The 24,352-nt window shown below is 39.3% G+C and overlaps 1 protein-coding gene across 1 annotated transcript in view; it reads left to right on the plus strand.

The window, feature by feature from the left end:
• The window catches only part of LOC126420874 (zinc finger protein 585A-like), an 85,008-nt gene extending 64,241 nt beyond the window's left edge, over positions 1–20,767 (plus strand). The window contains exons 6-7 of the mRNA XM_050087233.1: positions 12,359–13,939; positions 19,422–20,767. Of these exons, the coding sequence (XP_049943190.1) occupies positions 12,359–13,939; positions 19,422–20,619 (2,779 nt within the window). The 3' untranslated portion in view covers positions 20,620–20,767. The remainder of the gene's footprint in view (positions 1–12,358; positions 13,940–19,421) is intronic.
• Positions 20,768–24,352: the final 3,585 nt, after the last annotated feature.

Consider the following 24,352-nt stretch of genomic DNA (forward strand, 5'->3'; position numbering starts at 1 on the left):
TACTTGTTCACAGATCCAAGATACCCTCCAACCCAGACAGCTAGACAATGAAGTTGGAACATCTACAACAAGCGTTCACAGATAATGGTTATTCAACCAGGGACATCTACAAAGCATTGCGTACCACCATACTACCTGACATAATGGAACAGGAACAAGAAGAAGACACCGGGGAAGTAGCATTTCTACTGTATGCAGTGCATTTTTCTCCTAAGATCAGCAGAATCCTAAAGAAACAAATAATCAAAAGCATGTTCTGCCTACCCAGAAACATCAGGCCACTCCTTGGAACAGTCAAGGATGATCCGGGGTTAAGAAAACCTGGTGTTTACCATATACCTTGTGAATTTTGTGTGCCTTACATTGGTCAAACCACCAGAAGAGTGGACAAAAGATGTAAAGAACACCAAAGATACACCAGGATACAACAAGCCACTAAATCAGCTATAGCAGAACATTGCCTGGAACTTGAACACCCCATGAATTGAGACAAAACCAGGATCATTGCTCAAACCCTCTGGATTCTGGGATAGTGTCATCAGTGAATCTATTAACATACGTATAGCAGAGAACATGATGTACCATGAAGCGGGATACCAGCTCAGTATGGCATGGAATCTGGATTTGGAACTACTACAGAAACACTCAAAAGAAGTTTCATTCTCTGGTACTGAACCACAGGTGACTGGGGGTATAATTAACAGGAACAGACCTCGTATGGAGCACAGGCAGCAACTACCTCCTAGGAAGACAGCCACAGCGATCACGGATAAGATATGGATCAACATCAATCACTTGAAACCTCAGACACTGGACAACATGGAAGCAGACAGAATAGGGAACACGAGATGGCATCTTCCACCACAAGTGATTTGCTGCAATGTGTGTTGACATAATATGCAACTCCAACAGCAGCATGATGCTACAGGAAGCACACATCAAAAGTGTGTACAGAATTCAGAATGCCAGGAAGATGACATGCCACAAGAGAGAGCCACAGAGGTCATGAACAGCATAAGGAAGGTTCACAGCGTATGATAGAGCTAGTAATGTGCCTGGCAGGAGCAGACGTACTACGGAACGCCATGGGATGACTGCCACCACAGAAGACAGGTGTGATGGGGAAGAAGGTATGCCTGCAGATGGATACCATCCTAATACTAACCACAGCAGATGTGGACGGCATAGTGAACACCAAGCTCTGCCCAGCTATAAATATGGGACCTGGTCAGCAAAGCATCCAGTTTCAGGAAACTAACGAAGACATCGAGCTACAGTGTTAAAAGATGATGTTGGGAAAGGCTACCGGCAGTTCAGCTGTTTCTACAAGATGAAGGAATATATGCTGAGTACAAAGCAGGCTTTAGAGATGACAGAACAATGATTGTATTTGTTGCCTAGAACAGATAATTGAGAATATATTGAGGACAGCCTCTTCCTTTGGTGTTTGTCTATGTAGAAATATTAAACGGTAGAGTACCTTTAACCAATCTGTGAAAGAATTTAAAATCATCAGAAAGTAAACCCAGTTCAAAGATTACAAAAAAGTTCTATATCTAAAATAAAAATGGCCAAGCATTTATCACCTGCATCTCAAGGATTACATCTGGAATGTTTTTTTCATCCATATTTCATAAAATATACATGGAAGAAACTCTAAAGCATTTGAAGGAAATGTAAAAAATATGGCAGTGCTATTAAATGAAAGTGGAGTGTACTTATTCAAATTTGCAGATAACTCACTGATTTTACCCAAGACTGTAAGCAATAGAGTGTATGACTAAAAAAAATAATATAAGAGTATAAAATGTAAGTCTAAATGTAAATATCAGTAAAATGACATATTTGGTAATTAGTGGAAGGTACTTTATTTGCCCCTGAGGGGGGGGGGGGGGGGGGACATCATTCAGCCAAAAGAGTAGCACAGTGGTTAGCATAGCGGCTTCACAATTTTGCATCCCTTGTTTGAAACCCAATTATTATTTTTATTTTTGTTTTTCGTTTAGCTACCCTGTCCATAGAAGATTGCTGCATGAATGTTTTCCAGTCTATATTCAAATAAGGTGGTTCTTATTCACTTTCTAATGGTGTACCTGGTGAATGAATTAAAAAAGAAAAGAAAAATTAATGAAAGAATTACTTGAAATTGTTTTCAGTGAAATTCCTGTAGTGTATCTTGTTTCTTAATCAATTAAAAGCACCAGTTTTCAGAAAAGTGACCCTTTATGTGTGTTTTACTGTGAAATTATTGCCATCATATGGAATATTCAGCAATTTTAATGTTTCTTTCCCAAATGTGATTTGTACAAAGAAAAACCTGCCTTTGTGTGATGCTTGTGGTGTTCTGTATTTCTATGTGTCAAATGTTTCTACGATTGATATAATCCAAGGGAACGCACCAAATCTTCCCGAAGAATAAAAATAGGAATGTAATATAATGACAATATTATAAAAAGGATAGACTGCTATTCTCTATATAGTGGAGATTTTGAGTCATAGACAGGCACAACAAAAAGACTACTAAACACGTAAGCTTCCAGCCAGAAGGCCTTCTTCTGAAATAGACTATACACACACACACACACACACACACACACACACACACACACTCATCCAAACACATATTAAGTGATCAAAAGTATCTAGACACCCTCAAAAACATACTTTTTCATATTAAGTGCTCGTGCTGCCACCTACTGCCTGGTACTCCATATCAGCAACCTCATTAGTCACTAGACATTGTAAGTGAGCAGAATGGGGCATTCTGTGGAACTCACGGACTTCAAACGTGGTCAGGTTATTGGGTGTCACTTGTGTCATACGTCTGTATGTGAGATTTCCACACTCTTATACATCCCTAGGTCCACTGTTACTGATGTGATAGTGAAGTGGAAATGTGAAGGGACATGTTCAGCACAAAAGCATACAGGCTAACCTCGTCTGTTGACTGACAGAGACCGCTGGCAGTTGAGGGTTGTAATGTGTAATAGGCAGACATCTATCCAGACCATCACACAGGAATTCCAAACTGCATCAGGATCCATTGCAAGTACTATGACAGTTAGGCACGAGGTGAAAAAACTTGGATTTCATGGTGAGCAGCTGCTCATAAGCCACACATCATGCTGGTAAATGCCAAACGATGCCTTGCTTGGTGTAAGGAGCGTAAACATTGGACGACTGAACAATGGAAAAAATGTTGTGTCAAGTGACAAATCATAGTACACAATGTGGCAATCCGATGGCAGAGTGTGTGTATTGCGAATGCCCGGTGAACATCGTCTGCCAGCGTGTGTAGTGCCAGCACTAAATTTCGAAGGCAGTGGTGTTATGGTGTGGTAGTGTTTTTCGTGGAGGGGGCTTGCACCTATTGTTGTTTAGTGTGGCATTATCACAGCACAGGCCTACATTGGTGTTTTAAGCACCTTCTTGCTTCCCACTGTTGAAGAGCAATTCGGGGATCGCGATTGCATCTTTCAACACGCTCGACCGCCTGTTCGTAATGAACGGCCTATGGTGGAATAGTTACACAACAATGACATCCCTGTAATGGACTGGCCTGCACAGCATCCTCACTGGAATCCTATAGAACACTTTCGGGATGTTTTGGAATGCTGACTTCGTGCCATGCCTCACTGACTGACATAGCTGTCCTCAGTGTAGTGCTCCATGAAGAATTGGCTGCTATTCCCCAAGATACCTTCCAGCACCTGATTGAATGTATACCTGTGAGAGTGGAAGCTGTCATCAAGGCTAAGGGTGGGTCAACACCATATTGAATTCCAGCATTAACGATTAAGGGCGCCACAAACTTGTAAGTAATTATCAGCCAGATGTCTGGATACTTCAATCACATAGTGTAGCTCTCACACACTTGACCACTGTCTCTGGCTGCTGAGGCCAGACTGCAAGCAATTGTGGATGAAGGGAGAAGTGATCCGGGTGACGGTGGTACGGAGGAGGTTGGGATGGTGAGGGGAGGTAGAGCAGGATATGTGTTTGGGACAATAAAGTGCTGTTTGTTGGAGCATTTAGGGATGAGGTGGAGAGAGGGTAGGACAGCTAGGTGCAGTCAGGAGGTTAGATGGGGGGCAGGGTGGAGGTGTAAAAGGAGATAAATAAAAAGCCTGTGGCTGTACTTGTGGAACAGAAGGCTGTGGAATGGGAACAGAAGTGGATAGGTGGGTGAAGGACAATGGCTAATGAAGGATGAGGCCAGGAGTTAAGGCAACTTAAGATAAATTACAGGGAGGGATACCACCTGTGCAGTTCAGAAAAGCTGGTGTTGTTAGGAAGGATCCAGGGGCACAGGCTGTGAAGCAGTCATTAAAATGAAGAAGGGTCGGGATCAGGGGTTATGTAGGGATGGACGAGCATATTGCATAGGTTGGGTGGGTGTCGGAATACCACTATGGGAGGGGTCAGGAAAATAACGGGTAGGACATTTCTCATTTCAGGACATGACCTGGTCCTCCTCCAACCCAACAAGTGACCTTCCTCAATGTTGACCTCCACCTCGAAGATGGCTACATCATTGCCTCGTCTGTCTGCGGCTCTTGGTCTAGTGGCTAGCATTGCTGCCTCTAGATCACAGGGTCCAGGGTTTGATTCCCGTCCGGGTTGGGGATTTTCGTTGCCCAGGGACTGGATGTTTGTGTTGTCCTCACCATTTCATCATCATTCGTGACAGTGGCTAGATTGGACTGTGAAAACAAATTGGATTGTGTCAAAATTGGCTTTGTAAGGGTGCCCCACGAACCAAATATCATCATCTTATCATTACCTCCATCCACATCAAACCTACCACCCACCAGTAATAACTCTACGTCGACATCTGCCATCCATTTCATACCAAGAAGTCCCTTCCATAAAGACCAGCCACACATGGCCATCACATTTGCAGTGGTGAGCAGTTCCTCTTGAAACCTACCAAGGGTCCCAGTCTTGTACAGAAACAAATCTCCCATGCCTTCTCTCACCAGACACCCACTGCCTCTCAAAATCCCACTGTCCAGACACTGAGGAGCATACCTGTCGTGACTCGGTACCACCCAGGCCTGAAACAACTTATTCACATTCTCCATCAATGTTTCGACCACCCCTCATCATGCCCTGAAATGAGGAATGTTGTTCCTCACTACCCTCCCCACTGCTCCCACAGTGGTATTCTACCACCCACCAAACCTACCCAATATCCTCATCTGTCCCTACACAACCCCTGCACCTAACCCCTAGCCTCTTGGCTCATATTCCTGTAATAGACCTAGAGCGAGACCAGCCCCTTATATCCTCCCACAACCACTTACTCCAGTCTGGCCCAAGCATCCCCTATCCCATCAAAGAGATGGCTACCTGTGAAACCAGTCATGTGATCTAAAAGCTAAGCTGCAACCACTTTGCTGTGTTCTGTGTCTGAGTTTTATGTGGGGATGACAACCAACAAGCTGTCTGTCCGCATAAATGGCCACTGAAAAACTGTGACCCAGAAATAGCTGGACCACCCAGCTGCTGAGCACACTGCCCATCTCAATATTCTTCATTTTGATGACTGATTGATGGGAAGGATCCAGATGGCAGAGGCTTTGAAGCCTAATAGACATAGATGCAAGACCAGCCCCTCACATCCTCCCACAACCACCTACTCCAGTCTGGCCCAAGCATCACCTATTCCATCAAAAAGAGGGCTACCTGTGAAACCAGTCATGTGATCTACCCCATCAACACCAGTTTTCTGATTTGTGCCGGTGGAAACTCTCACTGCAATTTATCCTTCATTCCTGTAACTCTCCTGGCCTCAACCTTCATTAGTCATTGTTCTTCACCCATCTATCCCTTCCCTGTTCCCACTCCACAGCCTTCTGTTCCACAAGCACACTCGCAGTCTTTTTACTTCTCTCCTTTTCTGCTCCCACCGTCCACTCCATCTAATCTTCTGACTGCACATAGCTGCTTACCCTCTTTCCACTAATCCTTGTATGCTCGCGCTAACAGCACTTTACTGTCCCCCACTCATACTCTGCTCTCCCTCCCCCTCCCTGCCTCAGTCTCCTTCTTACACCCACCATTCAGACTGCTTCTCCCATCATGTGCAGTTGCTCACAGTCTGGTCTCAGCAGCCAGAGACAGTGGTCGTGTGTGTGAGCTGTGTTTTCGTGAATGTGTCTGTGTATGTGTCTGTGTATGTTGTCTATTTTAGAAGAAGGCCTTCTGGCTGAAAGCATACGTGTTTAATAGTCTTTTCGTTGTGTCTGTCTACAATTCATTTCCACTATATAGTGAGTAGCAGTTTATTCTTTTCACAGTATTTTCATTATTCTGTCCTAGAAAATAAGAATTAAGAATAGGTATAAGAATGAATTACAAGAGTATAAGAATTTAAAAAGATTGTAAGCCCTGAAAATACGAAACAAACACGTATTATATAATAAATGTATGACACTTGTTGTGAAACCCAGTTATAATTTTAAAATCAGTATAATGTCCTTGTAACCTGTAACTTGATAGGAAAACATTCATGTAGTAATTTTCTGTGGACATGAGTAGATAAACAGTAAAATAAAATAAAAACAGTAATTGGGTTTTGAACATGGCACACACATATGAGAGGCTGTGATGCTAGCCACTGTGCCACCAGTTGAACTGAGTTTATTGACTGCTAAGAGAGATCTAAATTACATTGAAAACTTCAACAGTTGTTTTCTCAGAAATGGCCAATTATCAATGGATAAGCTGAAACAAATGTTCATTTATTTTGTATACTCTTCCACTGAGTGAAGTTTCTGGGAAACTGGGTTATGGCACCAACCATGTTATCCTCATTGGTAGCATAATTGCTTATGTTTCAGGAGTCTGAACAATTAAATAGCAATTAAGTTCAGAATTATAGCTGCAGAGATGGATTTATCAAGAAATTCAGCAGTGAAATAAACAAATGCGAAAATAAGACATGAAGTACTAAGAGATATAGTGAATGTTAAAAGTTCAGTTACTAATTTTATTCAACAGGAACAGCTAAAATGGTATGGGTGTGTCAAAATAATGCAATAAGAAATGCTTCCAAACTGTGCTCTGAACTGGATACCAAATGGAAGAAGAAAATACTTATTCGGGGTACTGTCATTAATGACCAAACTTTGTTCAAATTGAATGTTAAGTACTTGCTGCTATAATTATCTCTCTGATGTCCAGGTTGCTTTGGAACTTACATGTGCATTAAAATCAATAACAAATGTACCTAGTGTTACAATTTTTTGTTGAGTGTACAACATTACTGGCAATATTTCCCATGCAAAATGCAAATCATACACTTTCCTACCACCTTTCTTCCATCTTACATCAAACAAAATAGTTGCCATCACATACCAAATAACTTGTTGGAGGGCCAGCATTAATTATCAGCTGATGTACAAAGATTATTCATTTTATTATCCCTTGATGACAAGAGAGAGTGCTGAATGTCCAGTGTCAGTTATACTGTCAATGTGTGGCAGCCTACAAATTAATGTGCTCAATGAAATAACAGTGTGAACATGAGGGCAGATTTCATTGAATTTGTGGGGTTTGTGACTTTTAATTCCAATCTCATAGAGTATCATTTGTGAGCTCTCAGCCCAGTAGCAATTTTGTTTCTTACACTCAGATGGACTTTAACCCATCCTCTTCACTTCATGACTCCCTGTGCCTCACTGAACATGGCATTGTTCTTCATCTCACTGAGTTTTTAACCTTCTCTCAACATGAGGGTATTTGTACTTCTCCATCTTACTCCGGTATTGCCTGAAGTGATTTATGGAAACTTACAACAATATTGCTGAAACATGGAGTAACTGTAAGTCTCAAATTATTTAATTAGAAACTAAATCACAGGAAGAAAATAATATATTTTGTTAGAAGTAATGATTGACTACAGTACAACAAACAACTTATGGAAATGCAGTCTTCCAGAAGACATTTGAACAAAATAGAAGTAATCATGCTACATATATATTCTTTTTGATGAGTTCATTAAGTTTCCTGCTGAGTATAAAACAAATGTAATACATGAACTTGAGCTTTTCTGCATACTTGTTGTTTTTTGATAAAGATACTGCCAACTAAAACTGTATAAGACGGTGTACTTTAGTAGACAACTCTCCGAATCACCTTCATGTTAGTGTTCAGTTATTTGAGTGTGTGAATGCCACGTTACTAGTTAGCTGTGATAGGCAGTCTGGTTGAAGAACCTACAAACATCTACATCTACATCTACATCCATACTCCACAAGCCACCTGATGGTGTGTGGCGGAGGATACCTTGAGTACCTCTATCAGTTCTCCCTTCTATTCCAGTCTCGTATTGTTCGTGGAAAGGAGGATTGTCGGTATACCTCTGTGTGGGCTCTAATCTCTTTGATTTTATCCTCATGGTCTCTTCGCGAGATATACGTAGGAGGGAGCAATATACTGCTTGACTCCTTGGTGAAGGTATGTTCTCGAAACTTCAACAAAAGCCCGTACCGAGCTACTGAGCGTCTCTCCTGCAGAGTCTTCCACTGGAGTTTATCTATCATCTCTGTAACGCTTTTGCAATTACTAAATGATCCTGTAAAGAAGTGCACTGCTCTCCATTGGATCTTCTCTATCTCTTCTATCAACCCTATCTGGTACAGATCCCACACTGCTGAGCAGTATTCAAGTAGTGGGCGAACAACCGTACTGTAACCTACTTCCTTTGTTTTCGGATTGCATTTCCTTAGGATTCTTCCAATGAATCTCAGTCTGGCATCTGCTTTACCGACGATCAACTTTATATGATCATTCCATTTTAAATCACTCTCAATGCATACTCCTAGATAATTTATGGAATTAACTGCTTACAGTTGCTGACCTGCTATGTTGTAGCTAAATGTATGGGATCTTTCTTTCTATGTATTCGCAGCACATTATACTTGTCTACATTGAGATTCAATTGCCATTCCCTGCACCATGCGTCGGTTCGCTGCAGATCCTCCTGCATTTCATTTCAATTTTCAAATGTTACAACCTCTGGATATACCACAGCATCATCCACAAAAAGCCTCAGTGAACTTCCGATGTCATCCACAAGATCATTTATGTATATTGTGAATAGCAACGGTCCTACGACACTCCCCTGCGGCACACCTGAAATCTCACTTACTTCGGAAGACTTCTCTCCATTGAGAGTGACATGCTGCGTTCTGTTATCTAGGAACTCTTCAATCCAATCACGCAATTGGTCTGATAGTCCATATGCTCTTACTTTGTTCATTAAACGACTGTGGGGAACTGTATCAAACGCCTTGCGGAAGTCAAGAAACACGGCATCGACCTGGGAACCCATGTCTACGGCCCTCTGAGTCTCGTGGACGAATAGCGTGAGCTGGGTTTCACACGATCATCTTTTTTGAAACCCATGCTGATTCCTACAGAGTAGATTTCTAGATTCCAGAAAAGTCATTATACTCGAACATAATACGTCTTCCAAAATTCTACACCTGATTGACGTTAGAGATATAGGTCTATAGTTCTGCACATTTGTTCAATGTCCCTTCTTGAAAACGGGGATGACCTGTGCCCTTTTCCAATCCTTTGGAACGCTATGCCCTTCTAGAGACCTACGGTACACCGCTGCAAGAAGGGGGGCAAGTTCCTTTGCGTACTCTGTGTAAAATTGAACTGGTATCCCATCAGGTCCAGAGGCCTTTCCTCTTTTGAGCGATTTTAATTGTTTCTCTATCCCTCTGTCGTCTATTTCGATATCTACCATTTTGTCATCTGTGCGACAATCTAGAGAAGGAACTACAGTGCAGTCTTCCTCTGTGAAACAGCTTTGGAAAAAGACATTTAGTATTTCGGCCTTTAGTCTGTCATCCACTGTTTCAGTACCATTTTGATCGCAGAGTGTCTGGACATTTTGTTTTGATCCACCTACCGCTTTGACATAAGACCAAAATTTCTTAGAATTTTCTGCCAGGTCAGTACATAGAACTTTACTTTCGAATTTATTGAACGCCTCTCGCATTGCCCTCCTCACATTACATTTCGCTTCGTGTAATTTTTGTTTGCTGTGAAGTTCCATTTGCTTCCGCAGCAGTTTTCTAACTCGGTTGTTGTACCACGGTGGCTCTTTTCCATCTCTTATGATCTTGCTTGGCACATACTCATCTAATGCATATTGTACAATGGTTTTGAACTTTGTCCACTGATCCTCAACACTATCTGTACTTGAAACAAAACTTTTGTGTTGAGCTGTCAGGTACTCTGAAATCTGCTTTTTGTCACTTTTGCTAAACAGAAAAATCTTCCTACCTTTTTTAATATTTCTATTTACGGTTGAAATCATCGATGCAGTAACCATTTTAAGAATGCTGATTCCCTGTTCTGTGTTAACTGTTTCAAATAGTTCGGGTCTGTTTGTCACCAGGAGGTCTAATATGTTATCGCCACAAGTCGGTTCTCTGTTTAACTGCTCAAGGTAGTTTTCGGATAAAGCACTTAAAAAATTTCACTGGATTCTTTGTCCCTGCCCCCCTTATGAACTTTTGAGTCTCCCAGTCTATATCTGGCAAATTAAAATGTCCACCCAGAATTATAACATGGTGGGGAAATCCACTCAAAGTATTTTCCAAATTATCCTTCAGGTGCTCAGCCACAACAGCTGTGCCTTAATTGAAAATTGTGAAGTGCGGTCGGTAATAAGGTTTTTGTTACCAAAAAACCATAAACTAATTGAAATTTATTGGAAACTGTGTGAAGTGCACAGAAACATTGTAATCATTGAAGATGAAGTGTGCCAATGGTGCATTAGGTTTAAAAGTGGCCAAACTAATATTCACAATGAAGAGCAAGATGGATGACCAACCGTTGTGACTGATGAACTGCTTGCAAAAGTCAACGGAAGATTCAAGAAAACCACCACTTAATAATGATGAAGATCTCATTTGGTTTTCCTCAAATTTCACAATATTTGTTGTATAAAATTTTTGTACAGAAGCTAGACTATCAAAAAATTTGTGCAAGATAGGTAAAAAAAAATTTGACAGAAAACCACAAGAACCAACAAGTGCCCATGTCACTGACATTTCTGGATTTTTATAAAAAGATTGTGATTCATTACTTGACTGAGTCATAACTGGAGACGAAAGTTGAGTCAAACAAGTGAACTGCACACCATATCTGTGGAGTGGAGGCACACAAAAACCCCCCAAAAATGAGAAAATTCTTGCAAACACTGTCTCCAAGAAAGATTATGATGACTGCTTTTTTGAGACAGGTAAGATGTGCTTCCTGTTGATTTTCTTGAGTGTGGCACAATAAAAAGCTCTGTGAGGTATTGTAAAGCTTTGGAAAACTTAAGAAAAGCGATTCAGAATAACCACAAAGTTAAGCTCAAAAGTTATGTTCTTGCACAACCATGCTTGACAACACAAGGCAAATAATGCTCGAGAGGTATTCAATGCTTTTAAGTGGGATATATTTCCTCATCTGCCATACGGTCTGGATCTTGCACCCAGTGACTACCATGTGTTTCCAACGATGAAGACCTGGCTTGCAACACAGTGCTTTGATGATGAGATGGAACTGCAGGAGGGCTTGTCTAACTGGCTGAAGTCTCAAACCAACTAGTTGAAATTTCATGCAGCTGAATTTTATGACAAAGGAATTTCAAACCTTGTTCACTGCAGTGAAAAGTGCCTAAGTTCGTGTGGAGATATCTTAAAAGCTAGTATTTAAGTGTCACAATTTTTTTCCTGTGCTTAGTTATACCAAAGTGTAATCTATTTTCTGAATAGTTCTCATATTTTGCTGCTTAAAATAGTAGAGTCATATATGATATATGAAGGAGAGGGATAAGAAGCGTAAATGACTTGAGGATGACAGATTGACAAGGCAATTGACAGAAAACAAGAAAGAAAGTTCCAAGTGTCTTACATTTCTTGTCCAGACAGGTAAATGCTGTTGTTCTGCAGTGAGTTCTCAGTGACAGTTACTGACATTGTTTAGACTCTCTTGAGCCTCGAAGAAGAATCCATGTTTTAATCCTCAGAGACTGAGCGTTTAAAGGAATTTGGGCCCTTTTCAATCAACGTTTCTGATAGGTAGAGAGTGTTTTTTTCTGAATGAACAGTAGCAACATGAGTGGTGGTGAGTGAGTACCTTAATAATTTGCTTCAGTTAGATCTTCTGATGATCTCAGTGTGTGTGTGTGTGTGTGTGTGTGTGAACAATGTGCTCATAAAGTATGATTTTCAGGCAGATAATAAAAGATGGTGACATTTAATGTAACATACGAAGTTAAAATTTTGTGCATTAGGTGATTTACCATCATTGTAACAGCACTGCACACCTTGTGTTGCAGGTCAAGAGAACTGAAGATACCAACTGTTGATGAATCTGCAGTAATCAAAGGAGAGGGAAAGGATAATGCAGCTGCTCAGTTAACTGTAGGAGAAAGTTCAGTGGTATCAGATACTAATGGAATACTTATTTATTCAATCTATGTTGCAACAGAAGGTGGAGAAGATGAATACTATCTATGTGATGTTACTGGGGAGAAAGGAGATATACACATCACAGAAAATGCAACATTGGCTAGAAAATGTGATGGAATAAATGCACTAGATAAAGTACTAATAGAAAATGGTACAGTGGCTACAGAGAATGACACTGCTATGAGTGATCACAACTACATAAAATCAGATTATGTGGTTCAACAGAGTACCAGTGAAGAAAATAGAGAAAGAGAAGTAGTGAGTCAACCCCTCTTTATTTTCAAATGTGTTAAAAGTCAACTTGGTAAAAGTGGTAGAAAGTGTCATTCAAAGTTAGTTCAAGTAAGGAAAATTATTTCATGTCCACACTGTGGAAAACAATTCAGAAATGAGGCTGTGTTTCTGACTCACATGAGAATTCACACTGGTGTTACTCCATTTTACTGTAGATATTGTGGGAAAAGCTTTCGGTTGTCACTGTCACTTAGAAAACACATGGACTCTTGTAAAAATGTGGGGAAAGGGCCATTTTCTCATCCGCTTACTTTAACAAACAACCGTTTTGTGTGTACACTTTGCAGAAAAAGTTACAAGTTGAAGTCAAGTCTTAAACAGCATATGAGAAGTCATTTTGGTACATTGAAAGCAAAACTAAAATGTGAAATTTGTGAAATGAAATTTTGTCGCAAGGCAGAACTTCTAGAACACAAGCGGCAACACCCAGAATCCCCTCCCAATATTTGTGAAATTTGTGGTAAGCTCTTTTTGCATGAGAAAGATCTAAGTGAACACCATATCAGCCATAGTGAAGATCGACCATTTGAATGCTCTCTTTGTGGCACCTGTTATAAACGAAAATCACATTTGTCTCGTCATTTGAGTAAAGGCTGTTCCCGAAAGCCTAACAAAAGGAGAACTCACGTGAAGAAACTAGGTAAAGAATTTATATGTGGTGTTTGTTTCAAAGTGTGCAAAAGCCAAAAGCTCTTGCTGCTGCATAATATAAGTCACACAGGTGAAAAGAGATGGCAATGCTCCCAGTGTGAGAAAAGATTTGCCCAGTCAGGGGCCCTACACCGACATATTCGTACTATTCATGGTGGTGTAAGGGATTTTATTTGTAAAGTGTGCCATCGAAGCTTCACTGCGAAAGCCACCCTCCTGAATCATTCTCGAATTCATACAGGTGAGAAGCCATTCCTTTGTCAGTACTGCCCAAAGACATTTCGGACACAACAACAACATAGGCTTCATCAAGTTGTCCATACAGATGCCCGGCCACATTCGTGTACATATTGTTCAAAAACTTTCCGGCGCAGGCCTCATCTTGTGGTACATATACGTACTCATACTGGAGAGAAACCTTATCCATGTCCAGAGTGTGGGAAAGCATTTGCTCAGAAGAACGACATGACGAAACATTTCAATACTCACAAGAAGTTTCAGTGAGGGACTTTGAAAATATATAAAAAACTATATCAATTTAATAAATATTGAAATCCCTCAGAATCAGACACAATAAAGAACAAATGTGAACAATAAATGTACAGACTGTTTATTTACCACAATGTTCATAATATGTAATAATACAGAATGACTTCTAGAATAGAATAAAATATACAGTCATACTCATTAATATGTAAACAATACAAGGACTGGATTATTAATAATTGATACATAGTTGTATTTTCGTTCTTACATATGTTGCACTAAAATATTTGTTAAAAGTGGAGATCTATGAAGCGTGTACAGTATTCAAACCCTACCTAATCTGGATGAACAGTTGGGCAATATTATTTTTTAGATTTCTGTACTGAATGAATTTCTCATTGCAAGATTTGGTTGCTTTTTTTGATTGAATAAAATTTTGTTACATCCTCTATTATCTTTAGTGTGAAAACTATAACTGCTTAATGACTCATAACTGGAGTTCACAGTTGTGTAAAATCCTTTAGAGGTCATCATGGTCAATAAATAATTTTATAGGCAAAGGTTATCATGCCTTTTGAAGATCTAGAGTTAGTTACATTTACTAGTGAGCTTTTAACTTTTGTGACAACCAGAAGAAGAACAGTGATGAAGGATTTCAGTTTGAGTGCTGTTGTTGCATCTAAATGTGATTTATTACAAAAATAACATTTAAAAGAGTCTCATAACAGCAATAATGGACTTTATTTGATATTTAAAATCAACAAGATGAGTTTTCTCAGACATGGGGAGGGTGCAGATGATCAAAAATTTCTTAATAAGTTGAAACAATGGCAAATAAGTTCAAGAGACACGTGAAAAACATTCCTATTGTATTCACAGGGCATTGTGTATGCATCTTTGGAAACATGTGAAGTGATGTATGCCAAAAGTTTGTATCTATCCTTACAGTAGTTGTATTAGCAATCGCTGCTTTGTTCGAGAAATTGTACTAGCTTGTCATAATGGTGACTATAGTATCACATGGATGGGATGTTGCCACACTTTCTATTGTGGATCAACATGACAATGAGTTAAGGATGGGCAAGACATTGTGATACCAATGCATTTTATTGCAAGTATATTGGGTATGCTAAATGCATGAAACACACTGTCTCCAGTGTTGGTTGGCTACCGGTTTTTCAAGTGCCTCTGCAGCCAGAGTAAACCAGGAGTATCTTATTCCAGAGAGAACTGTTGCTGCCATGATTAACTTTATATCATTCTGGCAAAGTGGATGGACAGGCCATAGTAGAGCAAATCACTCACCAATTCAGTGTTGGACAACCACATCTAGTGAGCAGCCTGTACGAAACAGACACTGCTGTTGGCAGCTTCAAATATTTAAAAAACCATAGGCTGATGACCCTGGTAGAATACACATCGATAACTGGGATCAAATACAGGACAAAGCAGCCAAATGAGAAGATTTAAAAAATCGCACAAACTGGAAATTTAAATTTTTTGCATGAATCTAGTGCACATGAGTGGAAATTAATAGTTTATGTTGAAAGTTATCAAATTTTGAATGTGGTATCACTCATTTTGCATACTTGGTTTTTCACATATTACCAGAGTCTGGGGATGAATCCACCCATGATGTTCCATAGTTTTCTGCTGGAATGTTGTTTGTTTCTTGGTGAATTGACCCTTTTGTATTGTCTCTGGTTCTTGCATGGTTTTCCTGGAAAACTCTTGACTTGATGTAACCCCAAAGAAAACTTCTGGAGCCAATAAACCTGATGACGAATTGAGAGGCCATGATGGAATATCACCATTTCTGCTGATGAGATAACCAGGAAACGCAAGTCTACTTACCCCATCCTACTGGAAAAATATTTCTTCATTTGGATCACAGGCATCAAGTTCAGCAAAAAAAAAAAGTTACGAATGTGTCAGCTGAGTGTTTACAATTTGCCATTATCATGTTCAAATTCAAAAGTCAGGTCTAATTATCGCCCAAGATGACATTGTGTACCAAACCATTACTTTTCCTGAATGGAGAGGGGTTTCATGGAGATGGTGTGGATTTTAATTGGGCCTGTATCAAAAGTTCTGCTCATTAAAAAATCACTAATGTGAAAGTGAGCTTTGTCCGTCACCAATATGTTGTGCTCTCCCTTCATTTTCTCCAGTAACATTTAACATCACTTGGTAAAAGCATAAGTGGTTACTGTAATTTTGAGGTTGGAGGACCTACATTTCTTGCATCTTGTATGGATGGTAGTGCAGATAATTCTTCACTAATCACTAATCGATTCCTGAGACCAAGTTCTGTGCTGTGCTGTCTAGCTGATTTTCATGGACATCTTTGTAAAGCTTGATACGTATCAATTTCTGTTGGATCTGGTTTGTTTTTACACTACCACCTCTCTTCTTTGTAGTGCTACTAGCAGCTTAAAAATTTTTCAACCAAAGATTGACAGCGGTGGCATGGGATCCTATGGGGTTAAATTAAACTTTTGATGGAAAGAATGTCAAGCTCCAACAAAATTATCATAATTTTTGTAATACACCTGTACAGTAAATGAACATTGCACATTAGACCAATGCTTCATGGCTACTGAAACTTCTACCTGTCTACAGGCCCAAGGCCAGTCCCCCAGTCCCATAACCCCCACCACAGCAGCCAGTCAGTCCTCAAATCTTCCCATTTGATTGCCTCACCCTGTACATTGAAAACAACATGAGTTAGTGAATCTCTCTTGACAATAGCACACAATTCAGGCAGGTTGTGGAGCATTCCCATGTGAAGGATGATTTCATGAGATGAAATGAGGTCATTGATATATTTTACTTTGTTTCTCAGCAGGTAATTAAATAGGAACCTATTGACAAATTACATTAAACTAGGTGACTGCGTACAACACCTCACAGTGTGTTTTCAGTAAGACAATGCACCATTCATCATTTCTGAATTGTGACAGAATTATCTGAGCAATATTCCATGGACATGAAGGTGCTTGTACCCAAGTGATTGAAGAATGTATCTTGTAAAATACAAAGAAAGTGTATATTGTCAAACAAACATGTCCTCCATTATCAGGTTTAATGGCTTGTTATTGAATGTTTATAAAATGTAATATTGCTTCGGATTCAGCCCTGTCTAGAGCTTGCAGTATGTTGTTTCCACAAATAAACTTCGAAAGGCTGCAGTTCCTTGATAGTGTTAGTATGTTTTGTGCTGTGTTATATTAATCTCATACAAGACAACAGTCCCCCCATACAAGACAAAAGTCCCACTATTTCATATTTGTAACAAATGACAGTATACATCTTTCCCTACCCCATGCCAATTTAGGTATAATTCAAAGGGCAGAATGGGGTCAGAATGTTAAAAGTGCTCTCTCTCTCTCTCTCCCTCCCCTCTGCTCCCCTCCCTATCCCTCCCTCTCTCCCCCCTCCCTTCCCTGCCCCCCCCTCCATGTGTGCCCCTCCTCCCCCCCCCCACACACACACAGAGAGAGAGAGAGAGAGAGAGAGAGAGAGAGAGAGAGAGAGAGAGAGCTGGGGGGGGGGGGGGGGGGGGGACACAGGGGAGAGCTGAGTACAGTCTGTCAAAGAAAGTATGAGGGGAAGGGAGCTGCTGAGGATGGCTAGTAAGAATGGAAGATGTGCTGGAGGGGAAGTTCCCTCCTGCACAGTTCAGAGGATCTGATGCTTAGGGAATGATCCAAAGGTACATGTATTGGTGTTACAGTGTGTAACATGTACAGCAACTGTGTGGTCAAATGTTTGTGGCTAACCACAGTGGCCAATCATACATTATTAGTTGTCACTCGAACTTAACAACAATAGTGAAACATAGCTGATGCATGATGGCGAACAAACAACTTTACCTCTGATTGGATAGGAAATCCCTTATAATGGCTGTAGCAGGAGATAATAGGTACAAGTATGTGACAGGTTTGGGACCTGGACCATCCACAGAGGAGACATGTAAGATGGAGTATTTGGATCAGGGGTGGCATAGAGTACAAGAAGAGACAGTTGAAATCCTAACAAAGGTTTTGTTTTAGTTTTTCAATGCCTTGCTAATATTTGATGATAAAGTGCTGGGTCACTGTGGTGACAGATTTGTCAGTATCATACAAGAAATGGTGCAGTAGGTCTGGATCTGTTATTTTGGCAGTCTTTGAACACTGTGGTAAGTTTATCCATATACTTGTATAATTAACACAGTGGAAAATCCAAGATGAAGTAATTGCGATAAAGACATATTATGAAAAGGATGGATCACTACTCACCATATAGATGAGATGTTGATTTGCAGACAGGCACAACAAAAAGACTGATATATTTGAGCTTTCTGCCAAAAGGCCTTCTTCTAAAGTAGGGTACACACACAAATTTGCTCACACTGAGGCCTCAGTGGTCAGAGGCAGTTGTTACATGTGTGAGTTGCCCTTGTGTGAATATGTGTGTGTGTGTGTGTGTGTGTGTGTGTGTGTGTGTGTGTGTGTTTCCTACTTTGTAAGGCCTTTTGGCAGAAAGCTGCTCCAGTGTATAGCAGTCTTTTTGTTGTGTCTGTCTGCAACTCAACAGTTTTGTATTAAGTGAGTAGCAATCTATTCTTTCTGTTGTAATGACTGCCATGTTATTGGGCAGTGACTTTTTGACATGGATTCAGGGACTGTGTCAAAGTGGAGGTACTGTTCTTTGGTGGTATGTCTGGTGTGGGCAGAGGTTTCCCTTGAAACATCGGAAAGGGAGATATCGACATCCTCATTGTTTTCCATTAAACAAGGTTTTCCTGACCATTACTGCACTCATTTCTTATTTTGCCACTTACACTGCAGTCATGATACTAAATATGCTCTGTTGTTATACACCTGATGATGATATTTTTTTGAACTGTACTGCCTCTGAAGACTGTTGTTACTGTAATTTTAATGATTGAAATTTTAAAATTGTATTTGACGTTTTTGCAGCAAGGCTTGCCAGTATGAGTTGGTCGTGTGTGGAAGGTATCAATAATTCATGCTTTTTATTATGAAAGTTGGAGTATTCTAACTTCCTGACATACATTTCTATTTTTGCACAACGTGACAAGTTATCTGAAACTTGCATAAAATCTCTCAAATGAACTAACAACGTCTGAGGTATCCTATAACCACACCTGTTTATTCCTCCCTGTTTTCCTTATTTTTTTATGTACAATATGCACTAGTTTCCGTGGTTCATCAGTTTTTACTTTAGCGTGTTCAGCTATGTGAGGTCTTAAGAATGCTTATGCACTATTTGTTTTATTTGAAAATGTTCATTGAAACTTGAAGCACTTAAAAGTTAAAAAAAAAAAAAACGAAGGTGTCTGACTAACTTCCAAGAGTTCATATTGTCAGTTACATTACAACTCCAGATTTGTTTCTGACTCCAAGGCATGATGCCACATATTCGTATGAATCTTGCGGTGAAGAAAATTACAATGTTATTGTAATATTTTTTATGTAATTTATCTTACAGGTGCAACACTTACCGTCCAGACAGTCATTCTTTTGAAGTGAGAGGAACAAATGTGATTAGTGATACGTTCAAGAAGAGGTCAAATATTGAAAATGAAAACAAAATTGCACTCGAAGGTAATGTGTGCCTCAGAAGACCTGTTGAAAAAGACAATGTTAAATCATATATTATGCAGAAGTCCTGTCACGGCAGAATAGAAAATAACACTGATATTATAAGTGAAACAAATAATGGTTATGAATGCCAGACGAGAAATGATGCAGTTCAAAATACAGGAAGCACTGTAGCTGCCACTGATTTTAACAAAATAAATACCTCAAACTCTGAATGTCCTGAAATGGGGATGGACATTCACCAAACAATAACAGAAGATTCTAGAGACAAGGAAATGCTTCATTTGTGCAACTCTGAGCATAATAAGATAGTAGAATCCAAGAAACAAAGGAAATGTGACAAAGGAGAAACCCCAGACATGGCAGCACCTCTGAACTTACAGTCTGATGCTGAAGAAGACATTTTAAATCAAAATGGTGCAGCAACAAAACAAAATCTAATTATAGGTTTAATAGAAAGACATGATGTGAAGAAGAAAGATAAAAAGTCCTTTCGTTGCAGTGATTGTGAAAAAGTGTTTTTCCAAAAAGATAGTTTCCTACGGCATTTGCGAATTCATACTGATGAGCGCCCTTTTACATGTCACATTTGTGGGAAAGGTTTCCGTGATTCAGGAGGCTTGACTCGTCATCTTAGAGATGTCCATGCACGTGTCAAGAACTTCAAGTGTGATATTTGTGGTACTTTGTTTGCTGCTAAAGCAACTTGTGATGACCACAGACGAACTCACACTGGGGAACGTCCATTTATTTGTGCTATATGTGGTAAACGCTTTAGTTCTAAAGCATCTCATTATATGCATGCCAAAACACATACTGATATCTTTCCATATAATTGTAATTTCTGTGAAAGACGTTTTAGAAGACGTCAGGAGTTACTCGTGCACAAAATGACACATACAGGTGAGCGTCCCTGTGTATGTGATATTTGTGGTAGAGAATTCCGTGTGTCTGGAGAGCTGCAGAGGCACAAATTCGTGCATTCGAAGGATAAGCCTTATTGCTGTTCAGTCTGTGGTATGTCTTTCAGACAGAAGCGTTATCTTGTCAATCATTTCAAAAAGCAACACAAGGATCAGTCGTAATGTACTAGATTTTTATTGTGTGTGTATAACAGATGAAAATTGTTTTTACATGTTATTAAAATGCAGACTATACTTATTAAAGGAGATTTATGTTAAAAAAAATGGTATTAACTAAGGAACATAATATGTTTCATAAACAAAGATATTTTGCTGAGCAATATTTGTTGAAAAAAAAGGGGGGGGCGGGGAGTGTGAGTGATATGATAGAACAAGTAATAGAGACGATATTTCATAATTTATTAATAAAATCTTCACATAAGAGAACAAAATCAACATGGTCTCCGGTAAGTTTTTAGCTGTTCATCACACAGTGTATGTTGGTGATATAATTGAGGAAGGCATGCAACATTTACATATCTTTATATTATTGGTTTCTATCACAGATGGGCATTGTCAGATCTAAAATTGAAAAATAAAAGGGTCAGCCTCTTTATAGTTCATACATTACTAGTAACTTAAGAGGTAGTTCTGCTAGATGTTATTTGTCAACATCAAGAAAATAAAACAGTTTTATTAGAACCATTTGGAAGTGGCTATAAACTAATAGAAAAAAGTCACTCAGCATGTGCTAAAATGTGTTATGCAAAGTGAGCAACCTTATTGAAAGTCATATTTTCTACACGTTGTTTTTAAAGATGTTGATGTGAGTACATATAGAACCCTTGTCACTTTCATGAAAATACATAGTAAGCTGTTTCATGAAAATGAGAAACAGCAGATCAAAATTTTTACTCAGTTGCTAAATCAATTACTTTCTTATAATACAGGTCCACAATTTCTATAATTTTTAAAGATGAGATCACTTAACACAATTACATTCCAGTTTTTATAAGTATAACAACATTCAAAACTGATTAAGTACTTACATGGGCTATTTTTAATCAGAACTCGAGCTTTCATTCTGCAACAAAGTGTGCATTGCTTTTTAAATTTCTTGTTTGATTAAACCAAAGAGCCAGGCCAGAACTCAGATCCAGAATCATACATTTTCCATGCAATAATCATACTGACTGAGCTATTCAGGCACAGTAGGAAAAACCAGAGCACATCCTGCAACATGTTTAAAGAATCAATATGAAATTAACCCCTTGTCTTTTCTAAGTCATTCCTCCTTTCTGCTTGGAGTGCAAGCCCAGTGAGGTATGCAGCAGATCTGTGAAGTCTAACAGGTAGGAAAGAGATTTTGACAAAATTGAAACTGTGAAGAGAGGCCACAAGTCATACTCAGATAAAGCCTGTTTGCAGGAGGCAACAGTCTAAGTTCAAATCCTGGTCTGGCATGGTGTTTTTGATCAGTTAGGCATCACTTTATATAATTTCCCAGTCTGAATAGTTATATTGTGATGAACCACAGTGACTGATATGTCACTCACATTTGAAACTGTTGATTAGATGAATCATTATTTGCTAGAACAATAGTATTGCTGCAAGCTACACTGTGTTCAGTGAGGTATAAAACTTTGCATTGCTGGCTGACATGCTTTAGGTTGCCACTTCAGTCCCACCATCAGGAGTTATTTGAAGTTTAGCCTTTATCATTTCTGGAAGTTTCTTGAAATTTCTCATGTTTGTAATTTTTGCATAATGTTTGTACAAACAACAGCACTCTCCCTCCAGGAGTTCAGTTCTGTCTGTGTGGTACTGTTCACAATGAATATGCTTTCAGTGCTAAGTGGTGTATTTCACTGATGACTCTGTTATCGGAATTGAACTTGATTGTGGCTATGATGTGACATTGTGTGGTGGATACATCAGGTATTTCAAAACACCTACATCACCATGACTCCAAATAGACCACATAAAAGCCATCACCTACATAGACTGGGACCAGAATACAAGCAATACATTGTTTCCTAGATCCATATATATTCAGAAAATTAGTAGATCGCCAGGCAGCAGCAAGTCAACAACACATTAGACTTCCTTCAGTGTTTTCAGAGACGCTTGTCAGGACCTCACAAAATGGCTGAAATAATTTGACTGAGTCACAAAATACAACAAGTGGAATGATATGACATGTTGTTAGCAAATGCGTACTTTTACTAAAGCACAGCCCACCAGTGGTTCAAGAACAACAAAGAGAGGCTTGATAGCTGTGACAAATTCCAGGGCAAACTGAAGGAAACATTTGATGACAGCAATTCCACTTAGCAGAGGAACAACTGATGAACAGGACCTAAAGTCATGTCATAATAGCACAGTCTTAAGTACAGAATGTTTTGGCCCTATGCCACATTGTGAATCCAAATATGACAGGAGCCAATAAAATATCACACTTTATGATAGGAGTCACTGTACCAAGCTTTTCTTGTAAAGGATGCCACAACAACCAAGAAATTCAAGTGGTGGCAGTGCATCAAGGAAATGCAGCAGAAAAATAGTTGGACAAAAGAGGTGTGACTGACTCCCAAATGTGGTCCATATGGCAGTGGCAGAAGACCACCATGACCTCATTTATCTCATATACCATGTAATAAAAGCTAGTCTACACAATGACATTTTGTTACATCACTCATTGTGTGAAATGAGTTTCATGCAAATAGTTTCATATGTGACTAGACACGGTGACACCAGTGTACACTTCAGTTTGGTTGTTTTGTGAGTGCCGTAGTCATGTCCTCAGTGAAAGTTCTGACAGCTGCATAAGTTGTGGTGAAGTCAATGCCAATTTGCATGAAATTTCTGTGGAAGAAAAGAAATAAAAGTGCATTTGAGCTCATGGCTGGATTAAGAAAAGATGCCAGCAACAGTAATGAAGAAAAATATTATTATACATGAAGCATTATCACCATAACCGATATTACAAATCAAATGGTGTGCAATGTAAAGTGCAGAACTCACCCTGTTAGAAGGTGTGATTTTAGTTGATGATGAAGCATATGTATTAAGTCTTCTTCAGAGCTTGATCCATTGAGTTTCAGTGAAAAATATAGCTCACCATGTTGTGGAAAATGCATTTGGAATTTGCATTCCAAATTTCACGTGTGTGTAAAGCGAACACTGCTAAGCCTGGAAATAGTTGACGATATTGTCAGAGCTATATGTATGTTTCATAACCATCAGAGAAAAACAGCTTCCCAAAAATATGCACAACCATAGCTAATATACCAGGGGCTTGTTGATTATGGAATTTACCAGTTATGAACAAGAGTAAAGATAAATACAAAGCTGCAATAATTATTTGAAGCAGTTCACATTAAGGAGAGAATGTTCACAAAATTTTACTTCAAGTGCCATGGCAACATTTCAAAATTTAATGATATGTACTATGATTTCTGCATGGGAAGCACTGTTGTGACTTTTAAGTAAATGAATATTGAATAAAGAATTCAGCTTTCCAGATATCGACCAACTCAAACTATGAAATTGTTTTGTGGAAGTGGGCTGTTTCAAAGCCAGATATTTTGCATGCCTGTATTTTTCTTAGTTCATATGTATATGTACTTCTAATTGTATGAATGTTGCTCTCCAGCTCAGATATTGTCAGTCCATCCATGTTCAGATCACAATGACACACTCAAGTGTAGTATCAACTATGCATAGCAAAGATATCTGAAAAGCAAACAATTTCCTCCATTCCCCACTTGTATTTCAGTTTGCTTACACTCCACCAATACAGCTAACCTTAAGACTCAGGCAACTAGTCTTGCAAAAGTTGGAACAAGCCAAAAGTGTTTAATTTCACCAAAGGGTTGTGCAAACCTGCACCATGTATGCCCAGTGGTTGTTAGTG

This window comes from Schistocerca serialis, chromosome 1 (genome assembly GCF_023864345.2).
Source record: "Schistocerca serialis cubense isolate TAMUIC-IGC-003099 chromosome 1, iqSchSeri2.2, whole genome shotgun sequence".
Lineage (NCBI taxonomy): Eukaryota > Metazoa > Arthropoda > Insecta > Orthoptera > Acrididae > Schistocerca > Schistocerca serialis.